This window comes from Medicago sativa, chromosome 2 (genome assembly GCF_051527215.1).
Source record: "Medicago sativa cultivar Bolivia chromosome 2, Bolivia_mono, whole genome shotgun sequence".
NCBI lineage: Eukaryota > Viridiplantae > Streptophyta > Magnoliopsida > Fabales > Fabaceae > Medicago > Medicago sativa.
In genome coordinates this window covers 19,169,873-19,184,562 of record NC_140750.1, presented here as the reverse complement: position 1 = coordinate 19,184,562, position 14,690 = coordinate 19,169,873, and the positions used below count along the sequence as shown (strand labels likewise).

The 14,690-nt window shown below is 33.7% G+C and overlaps 2 protein-coding genes across 2 annotated transcripts; one reads left to right on the top strand and one right to left on the bottom strand.

Annotated features, from left to right (window-relative positions):
* The first annotated feature begins 1,663 nt into the window (after positions 1 to 1,663).
* Positions 1,664 to 8,595, top strand: LOC146945246 (uncharacterized). The gene is made up of 13 exons (XM_085743581.1): positions 1,664 to 2,129; positions 2,860 to 3,274; positions 3,367 to 4,042; positions 4,580 to 4,620; positions 4,841 to 4,909; positions 6,553 to 6,653; positions 6,778 to 6,856; positions 6,941 to 7,039; positions 7,139 to 7,207; positions 7,317 to 7,366; positions 7,467 to 7,548; positions 7,790 to 7,884; positions 8,091 to 8,595. Exons 1-13 carry the CDS (start codon positions 1,798 to 1,800, stop codon positions 8,215 to 8,217), a joined length of 2,235 nt encoding a protein of 744 aa, XP_085599707.1. The 5' UTR covers positions 1,664 to 1,797; the 3' UTR covers positions 8,218 to 8,595.
* A 2,101-nt stretch (positions 8,596 to 10,696) lies between these two features.
* On the bottom strand, positions 10,697 to 14,204 carry LOC146945245 (DNA-binding enhancer protein-like protein). Its single transcript, XM_085743582.1, has 3 exons — positions 13,957 to 14,204; positions 11,120 to 11,186; positions 10,697 to 11,034 (listed from the first exon to the last, which is right to left on the bottom strand). The coding sequence occupies exons 1-3, from the start codon at positions 14,139 to 14,141 to the stop codon at positions 10,954 to 10,956; spliced, it is 333 nt and encodes a 110-aa protein (XP_085599708.1). The 5' UTR covers positions 14,142 to 14,204; the 3' UTR covers positions 10,697 to 10,953.
* Between the last annotated feature and the right edge of the window lie 486 nt (positions 14,205 to 14,690).

The following is a 14,690-nucleotide window of genomic DNA, read 5'->3' as shown; positions in this document are numbered from 1 at the left end:
GTTACTTCTGATATCTGTTATGTTCTCTTATGGGATGTATCCAAACATGGTACTATCTCAACCATCTGATGGAAGTACTACCTGACGAGTATAATCCACAAGAATGATATCTAATGTACTCACATCTTTGTTTTAGAGGATTAACGGTATAATGTTCTTTTTTGTAAATGTAATATTATATATTTTTAAATAATAACTTTTGTATAAGTTAAAGCTCTAAAGAACAACTTTCGTATAAGCGAAATAAATTTTAACATCTTAATTTTTTTTAATTAATTAGAATTACTCCATGGGTTTTAAAAAATGGACATAATAGCTTTTAAATTATATTACTCCCATAAAACCCTAAAAATATGTATAATTTATTTAAGGTTTTGTCTAATATGTGCAATATTGTACATGTTAAATTAACTCAAAATAATAATTTTTTATTGAAAAACAACTATAAATTATTAAAAAGTTATCTAACCCACTTGGGTTGGTCTAGTGGTATTGGATTGAGACCTGCGGGTGTGCTCCTCCTCGAGGTCTCATATAGGTGGACTAATTTAGCTTCTTCAAAAAAATTATTAAAAAGTTATATATTTAATGTAAAATGCACATGTTCTAAAAACAAACTTACTATTTTGAATTTCTTAACATGTGCAAATTTGCAAACGATAGAAAAATTCTTTTAAGGAACCCAAATTATAAATATTCTCTCAAGTTTTGTGCATTCTATTTATTACAAATTCAAAATTTAAATTCAATGCACACATTCCAACAAAAATTACTACTCCCTCCGTCCCAAATTATAAGCAAAAAAAAACTCATTTTCTTTGTCCCAAATTATAAGTAAAAAAGACCAACTTTTATCATATTTAATTATGTTTTTTCAAAAAATTATCTTTTCCAAAGGAAATTTAAATGCAAAGTGCATTCAATTTGCTCTCTTTTTCATTTTCTCTATAATCAACTACCAATGAAAATTATTTTTACATCTTCCTATAAAACTTAATTCAAAGATAACACAAAAAACCATATTACAAACTATTATGTTTTAGTTTTCTTAATAAGTGTTATTTTTTTTTTGCTTATAATATGGGACGGAGGGAGTATATTTGATTCATTTACTTGTGTCTTAAACTTTTCTCTTTATTTAATTAAAAGTACTTGAAGTTGTATAATATTATACATTTACCCAATCTCTCTAAATTCATTAGATTTTTTTTTCCTTTTTGTTTATAAACTACCTCATTTATTAGCTCAACTAAGTTGAATTCAAAATACCATTTTTTTAAGAAAATAAATTAACCCATTCAAATTGGTTCATAGATAATCGAACCCAAAATTTTGAAGAGGGACACACTACCATGTCGCAAGCTAATACCATTGCTGAGTATGTAGATTGTACAAAAAAAAAAGAAGATAGTGATTTTTATTTTTTGAGGAAAAAAAAAAGAAGAAGAAGATAGTGATTGCCACTTCATTTATAAACAAATAAAATATAAAAAAAATAAAAATAAATTTTTCAAAAAATAAAAATAGAAGATATATTGGAGTAGACAAAAAGAATCTAAAATGTATTTTAATATGGGTGATTTTTTCACAAAAGCCACCATCTCAAAAAAACAATAAACAAACAAACAAAGAAACAAAATTAAGAAAAAAAGAAACCGAACACAAACGAAACCTTGTTGACCCTTTTTTTACAAACCATATCTATTCTCTTCTTGTTCTTGTTTTTCATCTTCTTTTGCAATAAATTCTCAATCTTTGAAACTTTTCATCAATCTTTATCATTCATATTCTTCAAAAATGGAATCTCCAGAACCAGAAGCAGAGCTTTTGAAGAAGATAGAAAGGCTTGAAGCTGGTCAAGTTCATCTCAAGCAAGAAATGTCAAAGCTGAAGCTTTCACAGCGTAGAAGGTCTCACTCAGTTTCACCACAACGTTCAAGGTTAGGTGCTTCTGCTTCATCTGCTTCTTCTGCTGCTTCTGCAAGTAGTAAAGGATGTTCTTCACCTCTTCAAAGAGAGAGCCGTAGTAGTCATGATCCTCAAAATGGTGGTGGCAAGTATCTCAATATTTTGCAATCAATTGGTCATTCTGTTCATATTTTGGATCTTCAATGTCGTATTATATACTGGTTAGTTGATATTTTTTGATGGTTTTTGATTTGTTGTTATGTGGGTTGGTTTCATTTTTTGTAAATCTGCATTAAAGAAATGATCTTTTTTGTTGTTTTCACCCAAAGGGTTTTAGGTTTTAGTTTATGTGATTGTGAATTTGTGATGATGATCATTTTTTTAGTATATGGTTATGTGGGGTGTTTGATTTTGTTGCAAATTTACATTAAAAGAAATGATCTTTTTGTTGTTTAAGCAAAAGGGTTTTAGGGTTTAGTTTGTTTGATTATGATGATGATCATTTTGCAGAAATCCAAGTGGTTGAAATCTATATTTGGTTATGTGGGGTGTTTCCATTTGTGGCAAATCTACATTAAAAAATGATCTTTCTATTTGTTGTTCAAAAAAAGGGTTTTTGGGTGTAGGTTGTGTGATTGTGACGATCATTTGGGATGAAACCAAGTGGTTAAAATTTATATGGTTATGCGGTGGAGTTTCATTTGTTGCAAATCTACATAAAAAGTTGATCTTTTTCAGTTTTTAGAAAAAGGGTTTTTGGGGTTTAGTTTGTGTGATTGTGATGATGATCATTTTGTAGGAATCCAAATGGTTAAAATCTATTTGGTTACGTGGGGTGTTACATTTTGTTGCAAATCTACATTAAAAAGTGATCTTTTTGTGTTGTTAAATAGAGGGTTTTTGGGTTTAGTTTGTATGTTTGTGATTGTGATGATGATGATAATTTTGCAGGAACCCTAGTGCTGAAAATCTATATGGTTATACAGCAGAAGAAGTTCTTGGTCTCGATGGGATTGAAGTGCTTGTTGACCCTAGTGAATTTGATGTAGCTTATGATATATTCAACCGTGTGAAAATGGGAGAGAGTTGGACTGGTCAATTCCCTGTTAAGAATAAGATAGGGGATAGGTTTGTAGTTGTCGCAACCGATACACCTTTCTATGATGATGATGGAAGTTTGGTTGGTGTCATTTGTGTCTCAAGTGATTCAAGACCTTTCCTTGAGAACATAGTTCCTTTTTCAGCTAGGAAGAATGAAGAAAAAGATTCAGGTGTTAATTTTCCTAGAATTGCTATTACAAATAAACTTGGTCTTGATCCAGAGCAGCCACTTCAAAATGCTCTAGCTTCTAAGATCTCAAATTTGGTTAGTATTTGTGCTTGTGTTTTTTGATGTTTTTGTTTTTAGGGTATATTTTAGCTTGGTGTGTCTTGATTTTGTTGCAATTATTAAAACAGGCTACAAAGGTGAGTAACAAAGTCAAGTCTAAAATCCGGACTCGAGAAAATAGTGTTAATGGAGAAGGAGGGAGCGGAGAAATTCATCATTCCGAGCACGGTTTCTCAGACTATGGTCATTCTGACCAGAGAGAGGATGGTGGTAATTCCAGTGGAGCTAGCACGCCCGCAGGAGAGGTGCCTCCGACTCCTTTTGGTTCATTCTCTCGCATCGAAGAGAGATCCCAAGGGAAAAATATGAGAAACTCTGGCGATGAGAGTGAAGAAAAACCTATACACAAAATCATAACTTCTAAGGCGGAAGCATGGATTCAAAAGAAAACTATGTCATGGCCATGGAAAACAAACGACCGGGAAGAACCCGAGGCAAAGAATGTTCGTGTTTCTTGGCCTTGGTTGCAGGGTGATCAAGATAAAGAGCCAGCTAACCAGAAGAACATGTCTTCTGGATTGAAGCCTCCGGAAAGCAGGGCCGCTGAAAGTTATCAACCTGTCCAAAATGAAGCTTCAGGATCCTGGTCCTCCTTCAATGTTAACAGCACAAGTAGTACTAGCAGCTGTGGGAGTGGTAGTGGCAGCAGTTCTGCTGCCAATAATAGAGTGGATGTAGACAGTGATTGTCTAGATTACGAAATTCTGTGGGAGGACCTGACGATTGGAGAGTCAATTGGGCAAGGTAAGTATTTTTAAACTGAAGTGGCATGCTTGAGAAAATCGACCCATTTATTTTCCGATAACATTTTCAGTTTTCATTTTCTAAATTTTCTGTTCATTTGAAATTTCTAACGGTGAGATGGTAGACTCATGTAGTGAACAATTGTGATAGAGAAGATGGATGACAAGCTAGATAAAAATTCATTTTCAAGAAACAATGTTTTGATATTTTCAAATGATTTGAAAATGCTAGATCTGTTTTAAAAAATTGTAAAAAAATGGCGAGGAAAATATTGAATTTATATTCTCTTGTTGAAGTGAAATCACAAACAAGAAACATAGGAAGTGAATGGTCCTTGAGCTTTTATTGTATCTACAGATATACCGAAAACATGTTTAAGGAATCTTGACATATTAGATGTACTTCAAGTTCTTATTTTTAATTTTTTTTCTTCTTCTTTAAGAGTCCTGATATTTGTCTCTGTGCTTGCAAAACCCAAATATTGAGTCATCAATGGTTATTATACATTTCTGTTAACCTTCTATTGTTGCTTTGCAGGTTCTTGTGGAACTGTATATCATGCTCTGTGGTATGGATCAGTATGTTCTTTTCTCGAACTTTGATTTCTGGTTTTAAGTTCATTTGCTATCAGAACTTAAGGTTTAACATAAGTTTTTCAGATATATGCTGCAGCTTGAATTATCAGTATACCGAAGTCCTTTAATATGTAAAATTGAACACTGTTTAATGTATATGATAAATGTAAACCAAAATTATCTACTGCTATTCTGATTTCAGTTTATATTCATCTTTCTGCAGGATGTTGCTGTTAAGGTTTTCTCAAAGCAAGAATATTCAGAAGATGTTATACAGTCCTTCAGACAAGAGGTGCGCTCTCCAGTAGTCTAATTTGCTTATGTTTGGAAATTGACTAAATTTTAATGTTATAAGATGATGTAGTCAGCTTACATTTAAATAAAAAAAATGCTATGGGTGCTAAGGTACCTGTGTGAGAGAGAGAATTTGACAAAACATAACAGAATGTTGAAGTTTTCAATTTTACTATGATAAGGTTTTCAGTGGAATCGTCTATTTATATATTTCTTTCCTTCATAATATGTATTGCTTTTATCATTGTCTTATACCTATCCACATGTGTGACGTGAACTCAGTTCGATCGACCTTCTGTTCTCATTAGATTGTGTCATTAAGTTGGGTCATGTTCAATAAGCATCTTAAGTTCACTCACAATCGTACGAGTTTATGACTCTATCAGTGTTGTCAAATAGCAGCCATGGTGGTGCCATGGAGGATTGTGGTGGCGGACTTTTTGCCAACTGCTATGGACATTTTGTGAAGGATTGCGTTTAATGGCGACATAAAATGGCAAATATGTGGCCTACTGGCGGCTACCGCCATTGTTTGCCATCCACAATCAATATCACTGGACTCTATCAAAATTGAGCTAACTTTCTTACGAAGTTGTTTCTGTGTAAAACTCAAGTAGACTCACATAGATTTGTATTGACTCACATAGAATCATGAGATTGAGGACGATTGGACAAGCCTATAGCACATTCTGGTTATTTCCTCCCAGACATGCCAAAAATCCCAAAATGCAATAGTTGAATGATAAGGCTCCATAGTGAAAAAAACATTAACCTCACAATTGTAGCACTGACTCCATAGATGCATGCATCTAACATCCCAACTTGTGCCAATGTACTAAGATTGGGTACAATGTTGTCTAAATCCATACCTTCTAGCATAAATGAAGTCATAAACCTAAGGAAACTAGCAAACTCACTGTTGCAGGTTTGCAGTGAACCTAACATGATGAACCCAACTTTGATGAGCTGAAACGTAGCCCTACCGAGCCGAATCCACCTTCCTTCATTCTCTAGTTATTTTGAACCCTGTTATTTGTCAATTCGACCATCAACTTTGAACTTATTGTGCTCCCTTTGTGTGCTGTTTTGTGAACTTACTTTGTGAATTAGACCATCAATCAATTTTAAATTGTGCTGCTACTTTTGTGTATTAAATTGTCTTTAGGTATCGTTTCAAAAAATTGTGTTTAGGTATTATGATGGGTTTGTTAAGCACTAAATTTTGTATAGAGATTCCATGAATTTATGTAGTTTCTTTAGTTAAGCAAAAAATTGTGTTCGCTTAGCCAAAATAGATTGATAAAGTCTTCATTCATGCTACCCAGAGATAGCCTCTGTTCTTGTCATACACTCATTCATCCTTTCCCTTGCAATTACTTTAATTAGACTTCAATATATTTTGATTACGTAGATGCATTGTAGTAAATTAAAACTGTTTTGTTTCATAATTGGAGGAATACCAAATTCATATTAATAATAATGGAGCGACATATAGAGTATATCGTTTGTGTGACATTGATATCTTAGAATATGGCCGATGTAGAGCTATATGCGTAAGAAACATGAACTTGTTCCATTGCCCTTGTACTTTTCTCTTTGATTACTTTGTGTAACATTGATTTGAGTATATACTCTGTAAAGGTGTCTCTCATGAAAAGACTTCGCCATCCAAATATTCTTCTCTTTATGGGCGCAGTGACTTCACCTCAGCGTCTATGCATTGTAACAGAGTTTCTCCCACGGTTTGTCCTGAACTTAATTTTGATATGTCATGAGCATTTTGATTCTAATTTATTGTGCCATATTCCTCAATTTTGATTTGTGCTGATAGTTGTTGCATTCATTTGTGTGTTTTTATCAATTCAGCGGAAGCTTATTTCGTTTGCTTCAGAGAAACACGTCCAAACCTGATTGGAGACGACGAGTTCACATGGCCGTAGATATTGTGAGTGATTTTAAACTGAGTAATTAACAAAATCTTGTAGATAGATATCCATCCTTACGGCGCCGATGTTTACTGTTTCTACAGGCACGAGGTGTAAATTATCTTCATCATTGCAACCCTCCAATCATCCATCGAGATTTAAAGACTTCAAATCTTCTAGTTGACAAGAATTGGACTGTGAAGGTCTCCCACTTGTCACTTTCCTTTTAATGCTCCATATGTTGAATTATAGAATTTTTTTTTTCCTACTTAGATACACTTATTCATATCTAAGCTGAACAGGTTGGTGATTTTGGTCTTTCACGTATCAAACATGAAACCTATCTCGAGACTAAGACTGGAAAAGGAACGGTAGGCTTATATTTTTATGTCTTACTAGATCTGTTTGAAATTAGTCCCTTTAAATTGCCGGTGTGTGAAAATATCTTACTGATTCTCCTCGCATTTTTCTGCTTTGTAGCCTCAATGGATGGCACCAGAAGTTCTCCGTAACGAACCCTCAAATGAGAAGTGTGTATGCTTTTATACCCTCAATTGCGCTATCTCTCTATTTTGTATTGTTACTAAAATTCCACTTTGGATATCTTTTTGTGCTGCTTGGGAAATTTAGGTCCGACGTTTACAGCTTTGGGGTGATAATGTGGGAACTTGCAACAGAAAAAATCCCTTGGGATACTCTCAATGCAATGCAGGTACTGTTTTCACTTTCATGTGTACATGAACCACAGAAATTTATAAAATTAAATCGATGCACAAAGTGATGCAATAGCTAAGCGTATTAAATGAAAAACCGCTGCAAAATGGATCATTATAACGTGGCAGTTTTTACTTTTTATTGTCATCTCAGGTTCCAAATGCCTGTTATTATGTTTCACTGTCTGTTTTGAGCTTAGCTGGTACATATATTAATGACAGTTTCTCTAATTTTTTCAGGTTATTGGAGCTGTAGGATTTATGAACCATCGGCTAGAAATTCCGGAAGATATCGATCCACAGTGGGCTTCTATAATCGAGAGTTGTTGGCATACGTGCGATATCTTGAAACTCTTATATTTCTAAATTTTTTATATTTTTCTGACTGCTCTTAATTTCCAAACACAAATCTTATCAACCTTTGGAGAAAAAAAAACTTAACATGGATTTTCATATTTCTTTCAATGGATACTTATTAAAGACCAACTTCACATACTTTTCATACTATTGCTATTAACTTACAACTCTGTATTACTATCAGTGATCCGGCTCTCCGACCAACATTCCAGGAACTTCTGGAAAGGCTTAAAGAACTTCAGAGACGGTATGCCATTCAGTTCCAAGCAGCTAGATCTGCTGGTGGGGAAAAGACTCAAAAAGAGTCCTAGCTGATCCATCTTCAAGAGTTTTTTCTTTTTGTCACTCGCGGCGGCTGATGTACAAGGATTCTTTTGCACATATCTTACAGACTCATTCCTCATGAGAAGATGAGTTGGTACAAACAGCTGGTCTTGAAGCTCCACAACATTAAATCTTGCCAAACTATTGTAGTTATTTTGTGTTACCATAGATCTTAAACTTAATAGTGCTGCTCTATGTTTGGAGTCTTGTGAATGAGTTTCTTATTATTATTTTTCATTGTAATGTAATTTTATATGGAAAATGTTTGTACCACTTTTAATTGTACAAAAGGTAGGAAAAAAAAAAGGTAAAGAAAACAAAAGAGCTTTCATTTTACTACATAGAACCCACACTTTTTAGTTCCATTATCAGAGGTTTATGAATTTTTATTGCAGAGTTATGGATTGATTCATTTTTTAGATTTTTATTGCTGTGCTGAATTGAAAAATTTATTATGAGGATTTTTATAAATGAGTTATCTTAATGTGAATAACGTGTGCATACACACACAAAGGAATTATGTTTGGCATGCTATTGTTTTTATTTTTTATTTTTTTATTTTTTATAGGTTGGGTATGCTATTGTTAGAATTAGAACTATAATGAAAAGATGTTTGGAATGAATTTCCAGCTCTTATAAATTGATTGATTCTTTATAAAAATTATGGTTGTAATTTAAAATAACGTCTATATCTTGGTATCTTTTTTATGAATATGAATACGTCGAGGTCTACAAAACTAAACACCTTGTACACCAATCACTTGTGCCAAGCATTTTATGTCCTAAAGCATGTTGAGTAACCAATATTCTTTTACAAGGTGAAGAATTTGTATAAAAACATTGGTTATCGAACTATAGTGATCAATTTCAACTGATTTCACTAATCTTTTCCTTTGTATGCCGAAAGATAAAAGGAGGATAACTAAACAAATTTTTAATTATACAAAACTCACATCAACATAATAACAAAAACAAAAATATGACCAAAAACTAATTTTAATCAAGTATCTTATGGACGAGGACGTGGGGTATCCCTCAACTAAAAGTTCTTAACCACTCAGAAAAGCCAAAAAAGACTAGACTATATACATCAACTAATTAATTCTAAGATAATCCAAGGTGGAACTATTTCTTCAGTTCATTAATATAGTTCAAGAAGCCCCTTCGTTGACCGTCTTCACCATATGTATAACATTTCAAGACTAAATATAGGGAACAAATAACGAGAATTATCAAACTAGTGACAAAATGAGTAACATAAAGCAAACTACAACTTTAGTTGCATGGCATTGTGCTACAAAGAAAGGGAACAGAAACAGTACTACATTGTAAAGCATAACCAGTGGCATTCAAAAGAGATAAACATTCAATTCGGATGGGTCTGTCTGTGAAAAACATCAATGGGATCTCTTTTATAGACCTCAAATACTCAATCTTGTCTGCGAATTTCACAAAACCATAACCCTTTGATTGGCCAGTGTGCTCATCAATCACAACTTTAACCTCCTTCACCCAGGCATAAAAATCCATAAAACACTCCTTAAGATGGTAAGCAGTAATATCCGTGGGCAAATTACCAACAAAAATCCCATAATCACCATAATCGTATTTATCTGGTATAGAAGTTACCCACTCCAGCATGAACTTACTTATACTCGCCACCCGTCAGATAGTTTCCGTTCAAATTCTGAAGCGTTTTCTCAGCAGCCTAACAGGTTTTAAACTCGGCATAACCTGTACCTTCCAGTGGATTATTCTCATCGGCTCTAATCACAAACACATACTTCAACTACAAAACCAAAATTAGAAAACCCTAATTTCAATAACAACGTAATAAATTAACCGGAGTTCTTACAATGATATCAATAATCAAATATGAAGCACAAACACAATACTCGGTACACGACCACTAACATGTCCGATAAAGTTTTCAGAAAGTGAATAACATAATTCAATGTAATTATATGTGATCGGTGTTGACAACTGTTGGACACCAAGACACACATTCGACCAGAAGTGTTGCTATTACTCATATAATCAATATATGCCTGGCACTGGCTAAAGTTGACGCGTAAGTAGCCCGCGTCCATCCTATACTTTAAATTACTTACCATGAGGGTACAACTAAGGACATCCTCATAGTCGTCAATGAACAGCGGCGGATGTTGTCAGATGCTGGGAGGAGTAATGTGTGTCTAGATTGCATCATCTGAATCTGAAATTTGAAATATTCCAGTGTGCGAACAATATTCAAAAACACTAATTCTAAGTTCTAACCATATTGAGAATGTCCTACATTTGGTGGTTCCCTCACGATTATTTGACGTAGCTTTTTTTAGCAATCACTTCACTTATATTAGTATCCAGACTAGATAATTAAATTAACTAAAGTGCAAGTAACAAAATAGTTGGATTGCCCAACAAGCAACAAAATATGGAATGATAAAACCATGGAAGGCTGTCACATTTGAGTGGAAACTAGTACCCTGCTTCACCATTAATATAATAGGAACTTCTTTAGGACCAGAAAATTTGAGGGGGTGGGGGCTATAACAAAGTCAATAACATAGTTCATCAATAACATAGTTCAGATTTCCAATGAACTATATCATATCATCTCACATCATAGTATACATTGAGGTTCAAATTTCAATGCAAAACAATAAATATAAGCTAAAATAAATCACATTCTGAAACATTGGCCCTTGTTTGTTTCTACCACACTAGTGAAGCAAATGACGAATGGCAGCAACTGCATCACCTTTATGCTCACGCAAGGTCCTTTCAGCCACCTTTTTGTCCAACTGTTATATAAGAAAAGTATGTTAATTGATTGGAATGTAAGTAAATTTCTAGATAGATTTCGGTACAATCTGTTGAAGAAGTTACCTCTAGTTCGTTTGCAATTATATCAACATCTGCTGCATTTATCTTAACAGCAGCTAATTCTTTCTCCCTTTGATTCAATCAAAATACATACCACAGTTTAGAGAGACAAGGAAAACAAATTTACAAATACAGCCAAAACAGGAGGTACAACGGAGCTTTGATTTCTATACATAACTTCAGGGGACTTTTTGAAATATATAATCATGTTTCACTCATGTTAAAATTAAACCTTCAGAACTAAACAAGTACTTTATATTTCCACTAGTAATACAACATATAATACCAGAACATAAAAAGGTTCATCATTACAATGCAAAGGGAAGCAAAACTTAGATGCTAAACATTAAACAGTGTAAACAGCTACAATTGACTATCTTTGTTGCGCAAATGAATGGTGAAAATATCAAAAAAAGAACAAAGGCACCTCCTATGCTTTTAGAAATTTCAGAGTAAATACTCAAGTTGAAAACTGGCACAGTTTTTAGGGTGGGGAAGAGAGAAAGTGATACTGATACCAAACCTAACATTAAAATTTAAGAACTTTGTCTCGAGGTTCCCTGTTCCTAGTACTTACACTAGCTTGTTGTAACAGACCCAAACACTGGTAAATTTCAACCCTGCTTCATATGTTCAACATTTTAATGGCGTCGCCTTTAACCAACCTAGTCATTACCAAGTGAATGGTCCCATTAAGCCAAAAGGCCTAATGGTCTTTCATGAACTTCATTCCTTGTGTAAGTAATCCCAAAATTCAAAATTAACAATTTACCTCAACCTATTTGCATCAACCAAAACCCTTTTCCATTAGATGGGATCGGCTATATAAATTAAAAGATGCCATAATGCCCTGCCATGTACCATGTCCGAAGATAACCTATTTACTTCGAAATCTCTATGGATTGACCTACAATATTGACTTCCTCTATCTCTTACTGTATGACTCTTACTGTATGACTGCCTTTCCATCTTCTCAACACTCCCAACCATTGCTTATACAGGTTTTCTCCGCACATGCCCAAACCACCTAAGACGAAACTCTAACATGTTTTCTACAATACGAGGAGCTACCCTATCTCTCTCTAATCATTGAACTTCTATTCCTATTTTTTCTTTGTAGGCACCAATCCAATATAAGATTCGCATCTTTACAGCACTAAATTTTCTTGTTGCCATCCAACATTCAATTCCATGCAATATTACAAGTATTGTAGCTGAGCAGTAAATTTTCCTTCAGGTTTGAATGGTACTTCTAAGTTTCTTATTACACATGAAACATTCCTCCATTTGATCCACTCTACTTAGATCATATCCCCAACATTTTAATCGTGCTTGTGCCACCTTTAACCGAATCAACTTATTCATTACTCAGTGAATAGCCCCATCAAACCAAAAGGCCTAATGATCTTTCATCATCTTTATTCCATGTGTAATTTACCCCCAAATTCAAAAATTAGCAATTTATCTCAAAATCTATTTGCAAAAAAGGTGGGGTCGGCTACATAAATTAACTGATACCATAAATCCCTTCCATGCATCAAGTTCAAAGATAACTTATTTACCTCTAAATCACCATAGTTTGATCTATAGTTTTTCTTGGACTCCCTCTATTTCTTACTACTTATGTAGGTTTTCTACTCACATACCAAACAACCTAAGATGGGACTCTGCTATGTTTTCTACAATGAGGGCTACTCTTTCTAATCATTGAACTTTCTATTCCTATTTTTCTTTGTAGACACCAATCCAGTACAAGATTCTCATCTCTACAGCACTAAATTTCCTTGTTGGTTGTATACCATCCATACCAATATTCAACTCCATGCAGCATTCCAAGCCTTATAGTTGTGCAGTAAAGTTTTCCTCAAGGTTTGAGTGTTTCTTTTAAGTTGCTTATTAGTATTACACATGACATATCCTCCTTTTCATCAACTCTGCTTAGATCCTATTGTTTACATCTTCCTCTACCTTTTCATAACTTTGGATGAAGGACCCAAGGTACCAAAAAGGATGAATTGCAGCATTGTATACTCCTATAATTTCCATCATTAAGTTAGAATTGCATTCCATATACTTATTGTACTTAGGTTCTATTTGAATTGGCTTATTTGAATTTATCTACTGACATAAACACGTATGAGTCATGACATAACACTGTTTGAAAGAGCTTATGAAAAAAACTTATGACATGTCCATAATATGTTTTAAGCTTATTTTCATAAGCTCTTGGCTCATGAACACAGTTTGACTTAATTTTATCATTTGTTATAGAAATAGCTTATACATAAACACATTACTCCCACCTAAAAAACCACATTTTAGGTTCATTGAATAACTGACGTATCTGGTCTATATCATATACCAAAATATAGACCAGATATTGATGTTAATCAATGAATCTAAAAAGTGGTTTTTTGCTTATAATAGTGACAGGAATGGATTAAATGGTTTGATTAAGTTGTTTATCCAAACAGGAATATTGTGTTTCCAAGACTTAACTTCACATCTCTACACTTTCACTTAATTTTTCTCCCAACCATCTAACTTAAAATCTATATGAATAATCAATTTAATTAAGATCCACTTGTTTATAGTCATTAAAAAAACTTAATACAATAGCTGAAAACACAAATTACCCATACAGAAAAAATTAAACTTTACGAAATTAAACGTTTATTTCAAATTTATAAAAGTTCATCCAACACCCCCTCCCCAAAAAAACTACACCCCCCCTCTAATTCCCAATAACTAAAAACCTCATTCTCCAAAAATTTCACACAGAAGAACAATACATCAAAAACCCACAAAGAAAAACTGAATCAATGTTAATTTTTGTTTACCTCAAACGCATAGCATTCCAATCAGCTTCAGCAGAAGCAGCAATGGAAGCCATGGCTTCTTGAACACGAGTTGAATCAAGCTGGCGATCTTCAACGCGGTCAGTGAGTTTATCGAAAGCTTTACTCTGCTGTTGCATGTCTTTGGAATCAACCACCATCTCCACTCCTTCGTCTCCACCCTCCATTTTTGTTCGCTCTTCTCTTTCGAGTTCTGATTCTGTTCTTTTGCCCTAGAAAAATTCAGAAACGCTAAACTACACGGTGAAGATGTGTTTTTATAATGCTCGGTGATTTATTAAGGTTTAAGCATTTTAACCCTCTAACTTTTAAAAACATACGATTTTAATCCCTCAACAAAAAAAATAGCAATTTTAGCTCCCTAACTATTTTTTTTTTTTTTTATCAAAATTTAAGGGGGCTGTTAACTTGCACCCATCTAAAAACACTAAGGTGCAAGTTAAGAAGCTGCACATACTAGTTATTTACCAAAACACCCATGTTTTTCTATTATAAACAAATATTATTTATGCTATTTACAAAAATGTTCTTTTAATTAAAATAAAGTTTAATAGAGACAAAATAGTGTTTTAGTAAAGTACATGTAGGTTCAGCTTGTTAACTTGCACCTTAGTGTTTTTAGGTGGGTGCAAGTTAACAGCCCCCATATATATAAACCGTTATTTACACTTGAATAGAAGGCAAGCGGGCAACAAGCTACGCCGCTAGACCTTTTT